The sequence below is a fragment of the Mizuhopecten yessoensis genome, unplaced genomic scaffold (assembly GCF_002113885.1).
Source record: "Mizuhopecten yessoensis strain PY_sf001 unplaced genomic scaffold, ASM211388v2 scaffold5877, whole genome shotgun sequence".
Taxonomy (NCBI): domain Eukaryota; kingdom Metazoa; phylum Mollusca; class Bivalvia; order Pectinida; family Pectinidae; genus Mizuhopecten; species Mizuhopecten yessoensis.
Window position 1 is genome coordinate 32,327 of NW_018406268.1, and position 15,586 is coordinate 47,912.

A 15,586-nucleotide genomic window follows, 5' to 3' on the forward strand; every position below is an offset into this window, starting at 1 on the left:
GACCCATTTAACCTTGAATATAAGTCAAGGTCATTCATTTTAACAAAGCTGGTAGCCTTTCATCAAAACATAATACTGGCTAAATATCATCATCCTGGCACTTCCATGCTATTCATGCATAGTGTTTAAACAAATGTTTTTAAAATAATTGACCCATGTGACCTTGAATATCAGTAAAGGCATTCATTTTATTCAGAAAAAGTTGTTGAAGTAAAAAGTTGACGCCGGACGGACGAAGGCCGCCGCCTTTCGGGCCAAGTTAGATACAAAACCTGACACAAAACTTTATACACAGAGTAGTAAATGTTCGGGCCTAGATTATTCCTTTCAATGTATTTAATTGTAGAGTGCAATGTTTTTTCGTGTTATGGTCAGAGCTCAGATATTTCTTCACTTTTAATAATTGAATATCATATTGGCACACACAGAGGTACCTCTAATACAATCTAACCATACAATTCCTAGGACAATAACGTTTACCTTGCATACATAATAATTTTTCATTTTTCATTTTTTTTTTAAATGAACAAAAATCAATTCAAATTAATTTGATTTTACAGCAGGTTTATTTCACAAAAATCATAACTGTTGAAAAATTAGAAACATAAAATATTATTTAAAGCACTATAACAGTCCATATATTAATGCTGAGTCTTTAAGTCTTGTTATTTCACATTTGTTTCATTTCGATCATATTAGTGTCAAGCATGAACTGAAACACAATCTCGTTAATGACAGACAATTATATGCCCGTCTCTTATTTCAGTTCACATATACGTACATTGTAAAAATGTTTTAACAAAAAGATAAAAAATCTATCTTAATATAAACCAAAATACATACCCACAAATGATACGCACTACTGCATTCATCACAAAGGTTGTAAAATATACACCTAACGTTGTTTAATCTGCATACAGTAGAAGTGTACACTATATATTTTGACAATGTACGACCTAAAAACATTATATGATATCCAACTTCTGGGAACCACCACGCTAGTTGTAGTTTCATTTTCGGTAATTCTTGATATAGTAGCATCGTTAGTATATCTTCGCTCGTGAAAACACAAGACAGCACTACCCAATATAAATGTTATGTTTATACATTCCTACCTGACTCAATGTAACAATGTCACGACTAGATACACGCTAATAATTACCCAAGGTCATACTTCTACTTCTTATATGCCATCCTAACCCATGTCAGTGTATTTAAGACGAAAAAACCCAAAAGTCTTACCCAAGTGATGTAATTTGAAACTAACTACATACCATCTTTAATCTTTACTAAAGTTAATTTATTTTAATACTAGATATAAGTCATGTTTGTAAAAAATCATAAGGCTCGTTTACCCGTCCCTCTAAGATTTTATAGCATAGCTGTATTTGAATAAATGGAAAAATAATGTTTAACCTAAAACCTATTTGCCCAGTGCATGATAATGTATTTCGATACTAAAATACATTATTGTTGTATTTTTGCCATATTGAATGTGTAAAATCAAACGAGATACATGTCATAATTTCCCAAATTAATGTATTTTCAATACTGGATCTATGCCACCTTTAGCGAAGTGAATGTACCTTAACACAAGATGCACACTATCTTTACAAACATGAACAAACTTCAATTCACAAAATACATTAAATTGCAGAAGTGTTGTCAGTCATCGTCTTCGCTTATTCCACTACTACATTCCATTATCCGATAATTGGCTGATTATTGATCACATTATCACAGCTCTGTAATATACACTTTACTCATTATTAATTTGAGATTATCCATTACTCCTTTATCTAATTCATGTAATTGAAGGGTTTTATGAAACTCTCCTTCTGTTCGACCTTTTTGGATTAAGGCCTTGTGGGATCCCTTACATCACCGATGAGTCCTAGTAGAACGAAATAGCTTAACGGTGCATTTTTTGGCTTACTGTATCTGTTAACATATTGTATAGATGCACTCCCTTTATGCTAACAGAGAAGAGGGTATTTATACACTATTCCTCAACTATCAATAACTTCTTGTATTCAAATCTTTTTCCTGAACTGGTAAAATAACCACCGCTTAGAACCGGGAACATTTCAAACATTATTAACGAGGAAGGTCAAGGACGTCGAGGATTAATTTTACTATTTGATAATACATATATGAACTCCAATGATCTCACCAATAAATACTTGTTTTACTTGAGAAATGTATGTTCTCTCAAAGCAAAAAAGGCATTGTTTAGATTTAATACTTTTTTATTGCCATAATGCAACTGAATTTGGCACAAGTCATACAATTTATATAAAGCTCTTTCCATAAATATAACAATCATATATACAACAAACTTACAAGATGGCACCCTCAAAATTACTTTAAAAATAAGTTATCGAAATGACAAATTGACGTACATGCGTTCACTCATTCACACACCAATACACACAAACTCACACGCGTTTATACGTATGTAAACATATGATGTGTGTGTGTGTGAGAGAGAGAGAGAGAGAGAGAGAGAGAGAGTGTGGATGGGGCGGGGAGAGAGTACGTAATACGAGTCCAAGTATAATCTAAATGTGGTATAAATGATCTCGGACCATGTAGTTGATCTTTCTCCATGCAAACGGAACTAGTGATAATCTGTTCGCTGTTCATAACGTTCTGCTGTTCAACTGTTTATCACTTTCCGTGCTAATAACGTCCTCTGGTTCACTCCTTGCTTGCTGGTATTTCCGTTAATACTAGTCCGCCTGCATAGAAATAAAGACCAAGGACAAGATCCAAATACATATTCGCATACAATCATATCTATGACGCGACTGTATGAAATACTATGATAATCGGAAATCGATTGACATATGAGAGAGGGAAAGGAGGGAGAGAGAGGGGTTGTAATTAACATCGATTAGAATCATGAATATATCGCTGAGTGTGCATGAAAATCCCAATTTTCTTTTGTTCCGAATGAGTTCTATCGCCAATAAAAGAAGTAGGTTGAATGTATGAGGTAGTTACGCCAACGATAAAGTTTAACTTAAGGCATTTTATGCATTTAGGGCATTGACATTTCGTCTTAACATTTTGTTATACAGTATTTTATTTTTAGACATAAATTGTAATAAAAAGAATATTATAAATGAAATACTTCATAACTAATCATCATGTAAATCTTAAACCAAAGGTTAATCTATCACATAATTCATTAAAACAAATTAAAACGTAATAACAAATATAAGTATAAAATAAGAAGAAATATATCACAGATTTATATGAATCAAAAATATCAAAGAATACACAATAAATGAAATGTTATTAAATAAAATGGTATGTGGCATGATTAGCATATTGTATGCTAGCAAAACGAACGGTAAAAAGTAAGCGTAATCTAAAATGCACACATGTTACATGTGGTATCAAAGTATAGGTAAATATCACATACGCATTATACCTACGTGATATGGAAAAAGGCGTGTTTTATTCTGTTTATTACATACTTACTAATAAAAACTACTATCTTATGATTTATTTTTATTTTTGAAATATTGAAAAATGATTTTTTTTCCAAAAGGGGTGTGATATGGGTTTTTGGGTGTGATACGGCGAGGGCTGATATGGGTAAGAGCAATTGTGCAGTATCGCATATACAAAAAACCCGTATTTATTCGTAAGTATGTAATAAGGGAAATATTACATACGCATTATACCTACGTTATCTTTAATTACATATGTCAAGCGCATGTTATGAAATATATATAAGACATATATTCTAGTTTGCTTCTAACATCAATAATGTGTTATATTTGATCTTTGTTTAATAATATGCTTAAGTTTTATCATTATCATGTATGTGCTTACAAATACCACAAACTCCTTCATTTATAATAAGAACAGACTCGTGAAATCATTTCTATAAATGGATATGATAGTTATCACCGTTATCGCATAGTTTATTTTTGTACTTTCGCCTGTATATTACAGAACTGACCACATACTGAGTTTTATTACTCCGTAATTACTTCAGTATGATCATAAACAGAGCTTAAATCATTGAGGGATTTACCAATCATTCTTGGCATCGTATTGTCCAGGAATTTTCGATCCTCTATAACAATCGCAGCGATTTCGGATTTTGTTGATTTCTGGAAAGCCCAAAGACGTCTATTTCCGTCGATGACACTCATTGCTGTTTCGTCTTGCCAAACAACGATGGGCGGTATATTTCGGCATTCCAGATTTTCAGAAACCAGTTCATTGACGAGAGTCCTTACGTTAACTCCTGAATGATCTCCTGAAGAAAAGGTCATTGGAATAACATCTTTGGTGAATTTAACACTCATCGGGTCAATGTGCGTAACATCCGGGGCCTTGTGCCAGTAGCCTCCTGGTTCCGCGTCGTCTTTTATCCCGACAGAAACACCACGATTTTCTGACGATCTTTTCATTGAGTCGATATAAGAGACCTCTTGGAAAGAAATCTCTTTACATCTGCCTGGAAGAAAGGAACGAATTTATGTTATATGATGAAATATTCGTGATAGTCATAGCGGTAACATATATACTATATACGGGGGAACATCCAAGAAGGGTAATAGACCTGGACAGATTGAAAAAACTAGGGTAGAAATGTTAACAACTAACATGAACATATATCAAACCTTTGTTTGGTTTCCATATGGTTGTGTTTCGATCTTAGCAATATTGTAATGTTGTTTTACTTTCATGTAATGAAAACGACAAACATCATTCGGACAGCAAAGTATATAAAACGATTCTACTGGGTATTCGTCCGCTTCAATATCCCACCCTGACCCTTTGTAAGTTTTTTTCTTGTGATAGAGGATGGATGTATTTTCAAATGAAAGGGTCTAAATATTAACCTTGACTCTGATTGTAGAGTCAATATGAACATACACAATGTGAGTTATCTATATGGTAATTAAACTGCATGAGCTATACAGAGGATACTTAATGGTTTCCCGTTGAAAACCATATATATCTCAATAGTTTGGCAGAATATCGATATTTTTCTTTAGGGCAAAGTACAAGTGAAAATATCGGAAATGTTTTTTCTGCCATAGGAGTGAAACCATTACATTTTCTGTGTTTTATTTATTTAATATTACTTACAACGACAAAAATGTCACTGCATCAAAACATTTCGGATTATAAAAAAAATCCTAAGTGCCATAAAGTAATGATGTCATGCTTGATAACAAGTCTGAGCGTCATTTCTGATGGGTTAACCAGTGAAATTTTACAGGTATCTACTATTTTTGATCAGAATTTCTTACATGAATAATATAGATTACGAAGGCAAAAGTATACATTAACATACGTAGAAAAGATGTCAACAGAAAATCTGCGACTTTGAATGAGGTGAATAGAAAGTGCCGTTCTGATTGGTCAATTTCAAAAGTGACATAGTCATCCATCCAAAACAACTGTATAATAAGCTTGGGGGAGACGGTGGTTACTGCGGCCCATTTTTATTTAGCCTGTGGTATCTGTTCAAATTTATGTGTAAATATAACATTTGAAAGAGAATTTCATAAAATAATAGCAAAAACACATCGGTATTTAAAGAATTAATAGAACCTTTTCTGTCAGGATATTGTGCAGCCGAACGTACTGCTCCCTTGGGGGAAGTTCGGACAGATAGTCTGGGATAGATTCGGCATATAAATGACGTCATTAAGTACGCAACGTCAGATTTTCCTGACACTGTCAGGACTTTCCACGTGTTGCCATTGCCAAATCTACCCCAATATCATTAGCCGAACATGACCCATATTCATATTTAGACAAATTATTTTATTATAATTAATGTACCATCTTGAGAAGTTGTCTGTGTGGTACATTTATAACATTACATAACTATTTTTTGAGGGGGTATTTTAAATATTTCGGAGTAATTCGGGTTATCAAAATTTTGCAAAGCTAGAGAGGGGTCAGGTCATAATGATTTTTCTACCATCCTAAAGCTAACTTTTCCCCTTTTATTGAGTTTTCCACACTATTGTATTTTTCATGTGAATGTTCCGTCTAGTCAATGGTCTGCTAAGATCCCAAAAATTGTGAATATATGCTCAAGAAACAAAATATCAGAGGAAGTCGAACTTAGCCCGGGGCCGCACTCTGTCCAGTCTCTCCTACCAGTAATATTGCAATATTTGTGTTTATAGTTTATGCATATTCATTACTTTAAACACTCTCTAAACAACAATAGCTGAAACTAGTCATTTGTACAAATATAATCTCCCTTTCCCCGTGTGTGCTTGATGTCGCAAACATATCAACGATATACCATCACAAATCGCAAAGGTAAGAACATACCTAGTCTTTCCAAGTGTCTGAAAATCCAAAGACGACGGTTGTCAGCGGTAATCCAACGAGTCTTCTTCCCGCCTACCAATATATCCCCATCTGTCTCCTCGTCTTCCTCCTGTTTTAAACTTATCTCCGGAAGTAATGTCATTGACAGTCGACCCTCCATTATATCGTCTAGGGTATCGCCAATGGTCATGTGTCCGTGTCCAGACCGCCGCCGAAAACGATGGTAGACTACCTTCTGACTAAAACAGATGTCAGACGGTCTTAATTTAGACGGTTTTGTATTTTCTGACAAAGACAATGATACCTCCATTATGATAGATGGCTCTAGATATGTGGGCAGTTACCTAACAAAATAACTGTATTTATAATGTATTATCACGAGTCGGCAAACGATTTCAGAAAGTATCTTTTTCGAAACCCAATATAGAATTTACAGAATCGAAACTGAAACTGAAATTAAGTTAACAGAAATTAATGTCAATCTTGTTTAAATATAGATGCTTCTCCTCTATTTACATTTCGATACGAAAATGGTCGAGTCATATGTATTATAAAATGAAATATATATTTTTTTTTAGTTTCCTGGGCTATCCCAGAGAATATAGCGATAAACAAAAACTGTTGTCGAAGTTTTGCCTGTAATCGCATTTGTGGTAGTATATTGTGATACCTGATTGTAGGTTTGATAAAATGTTGTTCGATTTTCTCAAAAATGCACTTATTGTTAATTTGTCATCTGGTAATTAACTAAAATGTAAGTTGTAAAAGTCTATATTTAGTAACATCACCACAAACGCTTACATCAAAGCGTGTGTAACAACATGTGACGTCTGCTAGGTGGAACAAAGCTGGCAGTACTCCACTACACATAGGTGACTCGCAATAAATAAGACCGGTGGGTGTAAAAAAATTGCGTAATTTTGAAAAAAATGAAATACACATTTTCTCCCATAATTCTCAAAATTGAAAGTAGCAATCTGTTCATAACAGATTGTTTCGTAAAGACATGTATCCCTCCCTTTATTTCTTTAAATATGTAAAAGTTTTAATTGATCTATCGAGAAAATGTTTCAAAAATATAATTAAAAAAACAATGGTTCGAGGGATTTCATAACCAACATCTGCAAACACGTCGCTAGTGTCATTGATAGGACACATAAACATAAGTTGTGTGTGAGGGCAATATAACGGTGAGGCCGTCTGGAAAAGTCTACAGAGTAAGTCGTAAATAACACATGTGCTGCGCAACACGTAATGCGATCAATACATGTGACAAGCAAGTGTGCGGAATGACTGTACAACGTCGCTATCTAAAAATAAACACGAAATATTGATCATTAACAAAATATGTGTACGAGTCTTTAATGCAAAATACAATTTTATATGTCATAAATTTGTGTATACTTTCGAACATAATTAAGGTACGATATGACGGTATTAGTTAATTATTGAAAGGAATGTTTATTTAAGTGGAGATATTGATGCTAGTAATCTTATATTTTGTTACGAAAGAAGTTGAAACAGAATGAAAGTGAAGATAATTTTCACAACGTTATTTTACCCACAGTTTTGCGTTCGATGTGGTATTATTCAGGAAGAATGTAAGAGTTATGCCCCTTCGTCTACATATTGCTTTTATTTGAACAGTTCAGAATAAAAATTTAACGATTTCATGTGAAGCATTCTTATTGGTCGGGATGGTAGTCAAAAGTTGGTTCTAATGTGTGTGGTAACTGGAGATCCAGAGATATCCCACGTGGTCGGCAAAATGATCTCATACCTGTTTACGTCCAATCGATGGAAGGCGAGTATACTGTCCACTCGGCCACACATTTACTGAAGCTCAGAGCAAATTCCTACCTCACAAGAAAAGATTGTTCGTTGCGAAGTAAATATTCGTCTGCTAGCTAGATGCAGGTGATGATCACACAGAAAGAACTTTTTTTTCTATTCTAGAAAGCCGCCATCAAAGCATTGCAGAGAACGGGAGGAACGCCATCACAAATACCTGAAAAAACACAGCATGCCTCAGCTAGTAATGGTAAGGACCAAGGATCTATTGAAAATAGCGAAAGTGTGACATATTTACCTACTAAATGTCAATGAACAGGAATCATCAAACACAGCTCACAAGATCCCTGTTTAGAGAACACATGTTTTCATTATTTCTAAACATCGCTCTAACAGAATTATTGCCTAACCCCAAAACCGGGTCGTGAACTAATAACATGATTTCTTTCGTTCATTCCTTGGTAAAAGTAACGATTTGGCCTATCAAAGGTAGTGTTGTGTTTGCAGGCGAAACAAAAAAGGAAGAATAGGGAAAGAGGTACCTTTGGGAGTCATCCCTGTTCTTTAAAAAAAAACAGAAGGAAAAAGAGTGTTTCAGTTTACCTTCATAGGGGGGTATATGACCTCCTAAATTGACTTTGACCCCTCAAAATGTTAGAGGCTTGCTATAGAAAGAGGACAGAATTTGGTAATTACGTCTGATTTTACCACAAACTTTTATGTCTCGTAAAATAAACTGGAGAAAGAATAAAAGTATAAAAGCAGTAAGTTTATATGTCTGTCCTACACATTGTTATAGACCATTGATCATTTGATAAAATTCTATCCCAATGCACAAACTTACAAAATAACGAAGGAAGATTGAATATTTCTTTATTTGATAAAAAGATATGAACATATATAGTTTACATATTTTGGTCCATCCAATGTAAGTTCCTTATAACGATTGGGAGCATTGACTTATCATCCTTGTCATTTGTATTCATTGTGGCTGTTAAAATTATTTTTCATTTGTCACAACTTTCATTTATTGCGTTTGGTATTTATTTGTCTTTACGTTTATATCAAATAAAGTGACTCTCTTATGTGTACGTCGGTTTCCGATACGTAGGTGTACTTACATACAGGTGTGGATTACGGATTACGAATGTCTCCGGGGCGGTATATTTGCTGCAATATCGTATAAGATGCTTACCAGTATCATTGCACAAAGATCCCAATTGAATGACACAAATTGTGGTAAAAAATGATAATTAATCATACTTTATCTCATTGTGAAGTTAAGATATATGTTACACATTAAACATACAGGTAATCCATCGGTAATACATTATTTTACGACCAATCGCTGCATGAGCATCCGTTTTTCGTACTAAATAGTATGCCAATTAATGTTTATATAAACCTTCTGTCAAACACAAATTGATTCACCTTTCCCTCTAAACGTTCTTTTTATCAAGTTTACGTTGAAAAATACCTTTCGAATCACATCTAAAAAATCACTCAAGCTACAACAAACTTTATGGTAATAAAGTTTTTACAAACTGTTTACTGATTAATATAGTTATCACAAGCACTGTTGTTAAAGTGTAACACTAATTGATTTTGACACATTATTCCATGATTACTGTTTCACTCCTTGTATCAACACTGTCGTGTACCTGTGTACGGCAACTGTTGATTTGTGCCGTTTCTTGTTTACACTTCGACTAATAACAGTAAATCAACAGAACACAAAGGTAATGTATAATTATTAATTTATCTTTGAAATAATCTGATAAAAGAAGAGTAAATAACGATTATTTGAACTTTTGTTTAGTTTATATATCATAGTAAACGACCTTTATAAGTATAGAAACAGCTAATTTTGAATACCAATCACTGAAATTAGTCGAAGCATGAACAGGAAACGGGACAAAACAACCGTGGCCGTACACAGCTATACGACAGTGATCAAATGATCATGCCCAACAAGATAAACCAACCACTGTAGGTCATCCTCATCTCACATCGGCACCTGCCTTAAGGCTCGGGTCGTATAAGTTGAATTTCTTTACGACCATAGCCGTTGGTTATTAATCTGTTCTCGTCGAACATCCGAAACACGAGGAATATTTTGCTAAACTTGAAGGGAGGACCAGGAGAAGAGTCTTGATTGTGAACTTTCGTTGGTCCACAATATTCAAGAAGTGACTGAAAAGTGGAGTGATCGTGAGAAAAGACTTTGCCCAGGAATCGAACGATCTGGAAAAGGCGAATTTACTCTTGATCGTCCATGCCCTCGGCTATAACAAATCAAAATATTATGAAAGTATGGTATGTAAACCATTGCACAGACAAAGCATAAAACAAAAATGGTAAATACCATGCATGCTTTAGGTCGATTAATATTTGCTGCTGTTCGATAAAACTAAATATTATGAAAGGAAAGTTTTTAAAGACGCTATCAATTAATCAAACGTGTAATAAAATTTATCTATTTGATGTCGATGCGCCCTTCGTCCTTGTGATCTTCTGTTCTCAGAGCGCTGTGACCCCAACCTTGCGGAACGTGAATTCGGCCTAGATGTACCAGCTGTAGAAGGAGGTTGCAGTGTCTTACAGTGATGGCTACCTGCATCGCCGCGTAACCGGACTGTTTTTCCGGCATGTCTTGCTGTTAGTTCTTCTTCCGTCAAACCGTCATACACTTTTCGGACGGGGATATCTGTACATTTCCCGAATCTCTCCAGCATCTGAAACACCCACATCCTCCTTTTATCAAGTGTGTACCAGAATCTACGGCTTTTGACGACCCTGATTTCTGGTATATCAGATATTTTAAGATGTCCTGTCAACAGATCATCCAATGTTTCGCCGATTGACTTATTAGGATGATCTGAGTTTCTGGCAAAAACATTATTGATAGAATCCTGGGTAAAACGTATTTCACTCGGTCGTAGAATCGTCATTTCCTCCTATATGACAATGTAAGTATGACAAGGCCGTATTACAGATATCTATGTAAAGCTTTCAGGGAAATGCATATATCAGTTACCTGGTTTATGATAACGTCATTAGTGATAGGAGATTAGATGCATGTTAGCAATGATAGAATTTTATAAAACGCATGCACTAGGCTGATTGATTTATAAATATATCTCCTATCCAAGTATCATCAGATAAATTGATTTGATACTTTTATATGTAGTATTAATTGACATTTGCTATTTTGAAAAAAGTCCCAACATATTAGATTGGATTGGAAGTTTCATTGTCCTATATTCATACAAAAACACGGTACGATTTATAAGCGTTTTATTTATAAAAAATGCATAATATCTTGTGATCTCTCATAGCAAAATTTATTTACGAATTAATGGTCTGAATCACTCTTGTATGACAATAACTAGATATGTGGATTGCTTAAGCTTTTGCTAGAATGCATCGCTAGACCTATGTAATTCCCGTCGTCCTTCTTAGCGGGTTCCATGATGTATCTAATACAGCATATTTACATAAATCATATAAAAAAGCATGAACCAACTTGACGAAGTTGGTGAATCAGGCATTAGTTTATGTCAGTACCCAATCTTAATGCTAAAGAATAATGATATCTGAAAAATTAGATAGTAGAAATACTTGACAACTGTCTAATAAATAATTGAATAATTAGGTTATACAAAAATGGGCATTTGTCATGGTATATGTTGATATCGTATGTGATCAAACAGATATGTATAATCATATAATCAAATAAAGAAGGGGGATAACTACACAATTAATAATACCCTAAATTGGAACTCTTCTTTGTGAATATAACTAGTGTAGTAGTGCTCTTTACCTGAAAGGAAAATGTCAGTGAAGGAAAATGTACTGATAAATTGAATGGAGGATTACATGTAGTGAACTATTACCTCTTGCTGGAACAAGTGATAACATTTTCAAGATAGAAATGAATAAATAATAAAAAAAAAATCAGACAGGTATGGTTTATTTCTTTAAAGTGATCGTTTTATTCATGTTAAGTCTAAGGGTATGCATACGTTGTTTTCATCTTATCAAATAGGAAGTTGTCACTTATCATAATCTTACATTAATGTGTCTTTATGGAAAAGAAACTTGATACAACTACGCCAAGAAACGTATGTATAAAATCACATATCAGATTTACTTTTGATTGCCAATGTTGATAACCAGTGGATATATCAAACATAAACCACAAAAAAGTGGGATATACTATAATTATACCTTTTGTGTGTAATCTAGTGTAAATGTATTGTGTATATTTTGTGTGCAAAAACCTAAAAACAAAATGTGTCATATTGTGTTTATAGCTTCTGTGTTAAATCTTATGTATTATGTATATTTTGTGTAAAATTTAAACATAAAGTAGAAATAGTGTGGTATAATATAGCTTTAACTTCTGTTTACAATCTTCTATACAAATGTTAACATACTTTATACATAATTTATGGATATTTCAACAAAAGCTAGACAAAATTGTGACATATTGTAGTTATTACTTCTGCGTTTAATTTTCTGTAAAAGTGTTAAAAGTGTTAATGTATTATGCCTTTTTTGTAAGATAAAATAATATGACAAACAGTGTCACAAAACTGTTAATTTGTTATATACATTACACGTGATTTTGAAATAAGGGTTGCAAACGGGTTTCTCACGTTGAGACATTTTCATTAAAAACCACATATATCAAACATGACAATTTTTATAGGGCCACCGCAAGTTTTATATAAAAAGATACATCAAAATATCTGGTACAAAAGCAAATTCTAAGTGGACATTTACAAGTATACATTAATGTTGTGGTAGAGTAATTTTAAATCGGGCGTAATATTTTTTCATACTTTCCAAAACTATATTGTATTCGATAAGCAGCTTTCACATTTCCAGTATACTGCTTATTATTCGTTAAGACTAATAATAAAAGCATGCGATATGTATTGTCACTATTGTGTATATATTCTAAATATATCTATTATTAGAACATTGCGTCTAACGTAACTTGGCACTATATAATGATTATAAATTAAGCTATCGCTATGCCCTAGTGAGCTATCGATCAATACATGAATAGAAAACCACAGATGTGATACGTGTGCATTTGAAATTCTGCCTTACTAAGGGTATTTTCCAGATAATATATGCCAAATATAATAGTCAACGAAATATGATATCGCGGGAATAAAGAATGGGCATTGAGCGACATTTATGCACCATACAATTCTTATAAATATAGGATTCCAGAATCAAGATTGAAATGGTTGTATAATTCAAGAGTAAATACCAAAGCAGCAAATTGACATATTAAAAGATAAAAGCGACCGATGTAGCTGGCGTTAATGACGTAACGGATGCATCACGTGATGACGGCGCCAGATATGGTATGATGTTTGAGAGAGATAATTTTTCAAGATTTAACAGTTTAAGAATGACAAATATATTTTAAAAAACAAATGCTATAGCTACTGAACCCGTTAAATGCTAAAAAAATCAAACTGCTGTGGCAAAAATAACTAGAGGAGTGTAAAGCAGTGCGGAATATTAATGATATTTAAAAGAAAGCAATTGAATAATAACCTCTACCGGAAGTTATTGACTCTTTCTTGTCACGATGCACAGTGTCATTGCAAGCTTCAACTACAATGATGAACGACAAAATGTACGTTAAACTCACTTAAGACAATTGGTCTTTTGCCGAAAGTCTTTCGCCATAACTTGAATCCAATGTTTTGTATGATTGTTAACAGCAACGTAGATGTTTATCCCCGTGAATAATATTTGATCGATGGAAGACATCTGACAAAGTCTTTTCACAGGAATATGTCTTAGTCTAAAACTCCAAGAAGAAACAAAATACTACTAGAGAAATTTACAAATCGACATCGTTCCTGTTTATGACACGAGATGTAATGTCCATGAAGGTATGTATTGTTTGAACACAAATCATCCAAACTGTACTAGGAAACATTTGGAATATTGTTCCCCGATGAAGATGTCCCCTACAGAAAGATGAAAGTTTGGCATGTCAATGAACCCGAAAGTTAGCAAATACCCTATTGTTACTACGAGGACAAATCATCCATAGCTAACCCTAAATATGGGTCCATATCCGTACCCGTACCAACCTTCATAGCCATGTCCATGGCCTTCTCCATAGCCCTCCCCATGGCCATATCCTTCGTTATATCCAAACCTAAATCCATAGTAACATTCACCGTAACAGTATTCATCGCTGTCTTCAAAGCTACAGGAACATTGATCGCTATTAGATTCCGCTGAATCGTGGTGTTCTAGACCTGGTGAGTCATTTGGCCTCAGTGTTGCAGCACTGCTGGCACGTCGACACCTATCAGATCCCACAACACTGGGTTGTTCTAGACGAAGCGTGTCTTTTGGTCTCGGTATTTCAACACTTTCGGTACGACGAGACATACCCGATCCCACTTTATCGTGGTGTTCTAGACGAGACTTGTCTTTTGGTCTCGGTATTTCAACACTGTCGGTGTACCGATTGATATCCGATTCAACTTTGTCGTGGTGTTGTTGACTGGACGTGCCTTTTGACCTCGGTGTTGAATCACTCTTGGCATGCCGACGACTATCAGATCCCTCTATATTGTGGCGTTCCCGACTAGCTGTGTTATTTGACCTCGGTGTTGCAGCACTAGTCCTACTCAAACATTGATCAGATCCCTCATTATTGATGCGCACTAGTCGTGAGGTGTCAATTGACCTCGTTGTTTTAGCACTCTTTTTATGGGGAGACCTATCAGATCCCTCTACATCGTGGCGTTCCCGACTAGCTGTGTTAGTTGACCTAGATGTTGCAGCACTCTTTCTAATCCTATATTGATAAAATCCCTCATTTTCGTTGCGTACTAGTTGTGAGGTGTCAATTGAACTCGTTGTTTCAGCACTCTTCCTAGGGCGATACCTATCAGATCCCTCATCATCGTGGCGTTTCGGACTAGCTGTGCTATTTGTTCTCGGTTTTGCAGCACTCGTTCTACTTCTATATTGATCAGATCCCTTATTTTTGTTGCGTACTAGTTGTGAGGTGTCAATTGAACTCGTTGTTTCAGCACTCTTCCTAGGCCAATACCTATCAGATCCCTCATCATTGTGGCGTTCCCGACTTGATGTATTATTTGATCTCGATATTGCATCACCCTTTGTACGCCGATATCTAGCCGATCCCTCATTATCGTGACGTTCCAGTCGTGAAGTGTCATTTGAAATCGGTGTTACAATGCTTATTAAATGCTGATACCTATCAGATCTCTGTACATCGTGGCGTTCCCGACTAGCTGTGCTATTTGACCTCGGTGTTGCAGCACTCGTCCTACTCCTATACTGATCAGATCCCTCATTTTTGTTAAGTTCTAGTCGTGAGGTGTCAATGGACCTCGCTGTTTCTGCACTCTTCCTAGATTGAAATCGATCAGATCCCTCAACACCATTGCGAGCT

General features: G+C 34.8%; 1 protein-coding gene across 2 annotated transcripts; it reads right to left on the bottom strand.

Moving 5' to 3' along the window:
* Positions 1-2,231: 2,231 nt before the first annotated feature.
* Positions 2,232-6,722, bottom strand: LOC110451198. Of its 2 annotated transcripts, XM_021499077.1 has the most exons (3): positions 6,325-6,722; positions 4,052-4,480; positions 2,232-2,741 (listed from the first exon to the last, which is right to left on the bottom strand). In XM_021499077.1, exons 1-3 carry the CDS (start codon positions 6,632-6,634, stop codon positions 2,701-2,703), a joined length of 780 nt encoding a protein of 259 aa, XP_021354752.1. In that variant the 5' UTR covers positions 6,635-6,722; the 3' UTR covers positions 2,232-2,700. The 2 variants fall into 2 exon arrangements, with proteins under 2 accessions (XP_021354752.1, XP_021354751.1); XM_021499076.1 differs by lacking the exon at positions 2,232-2,741 and having other exon boundaries at positions 3,577-4,480.
* Between the last annotated feature and the right edge of the window lie 8,864 nt (positions 6,723-15,586).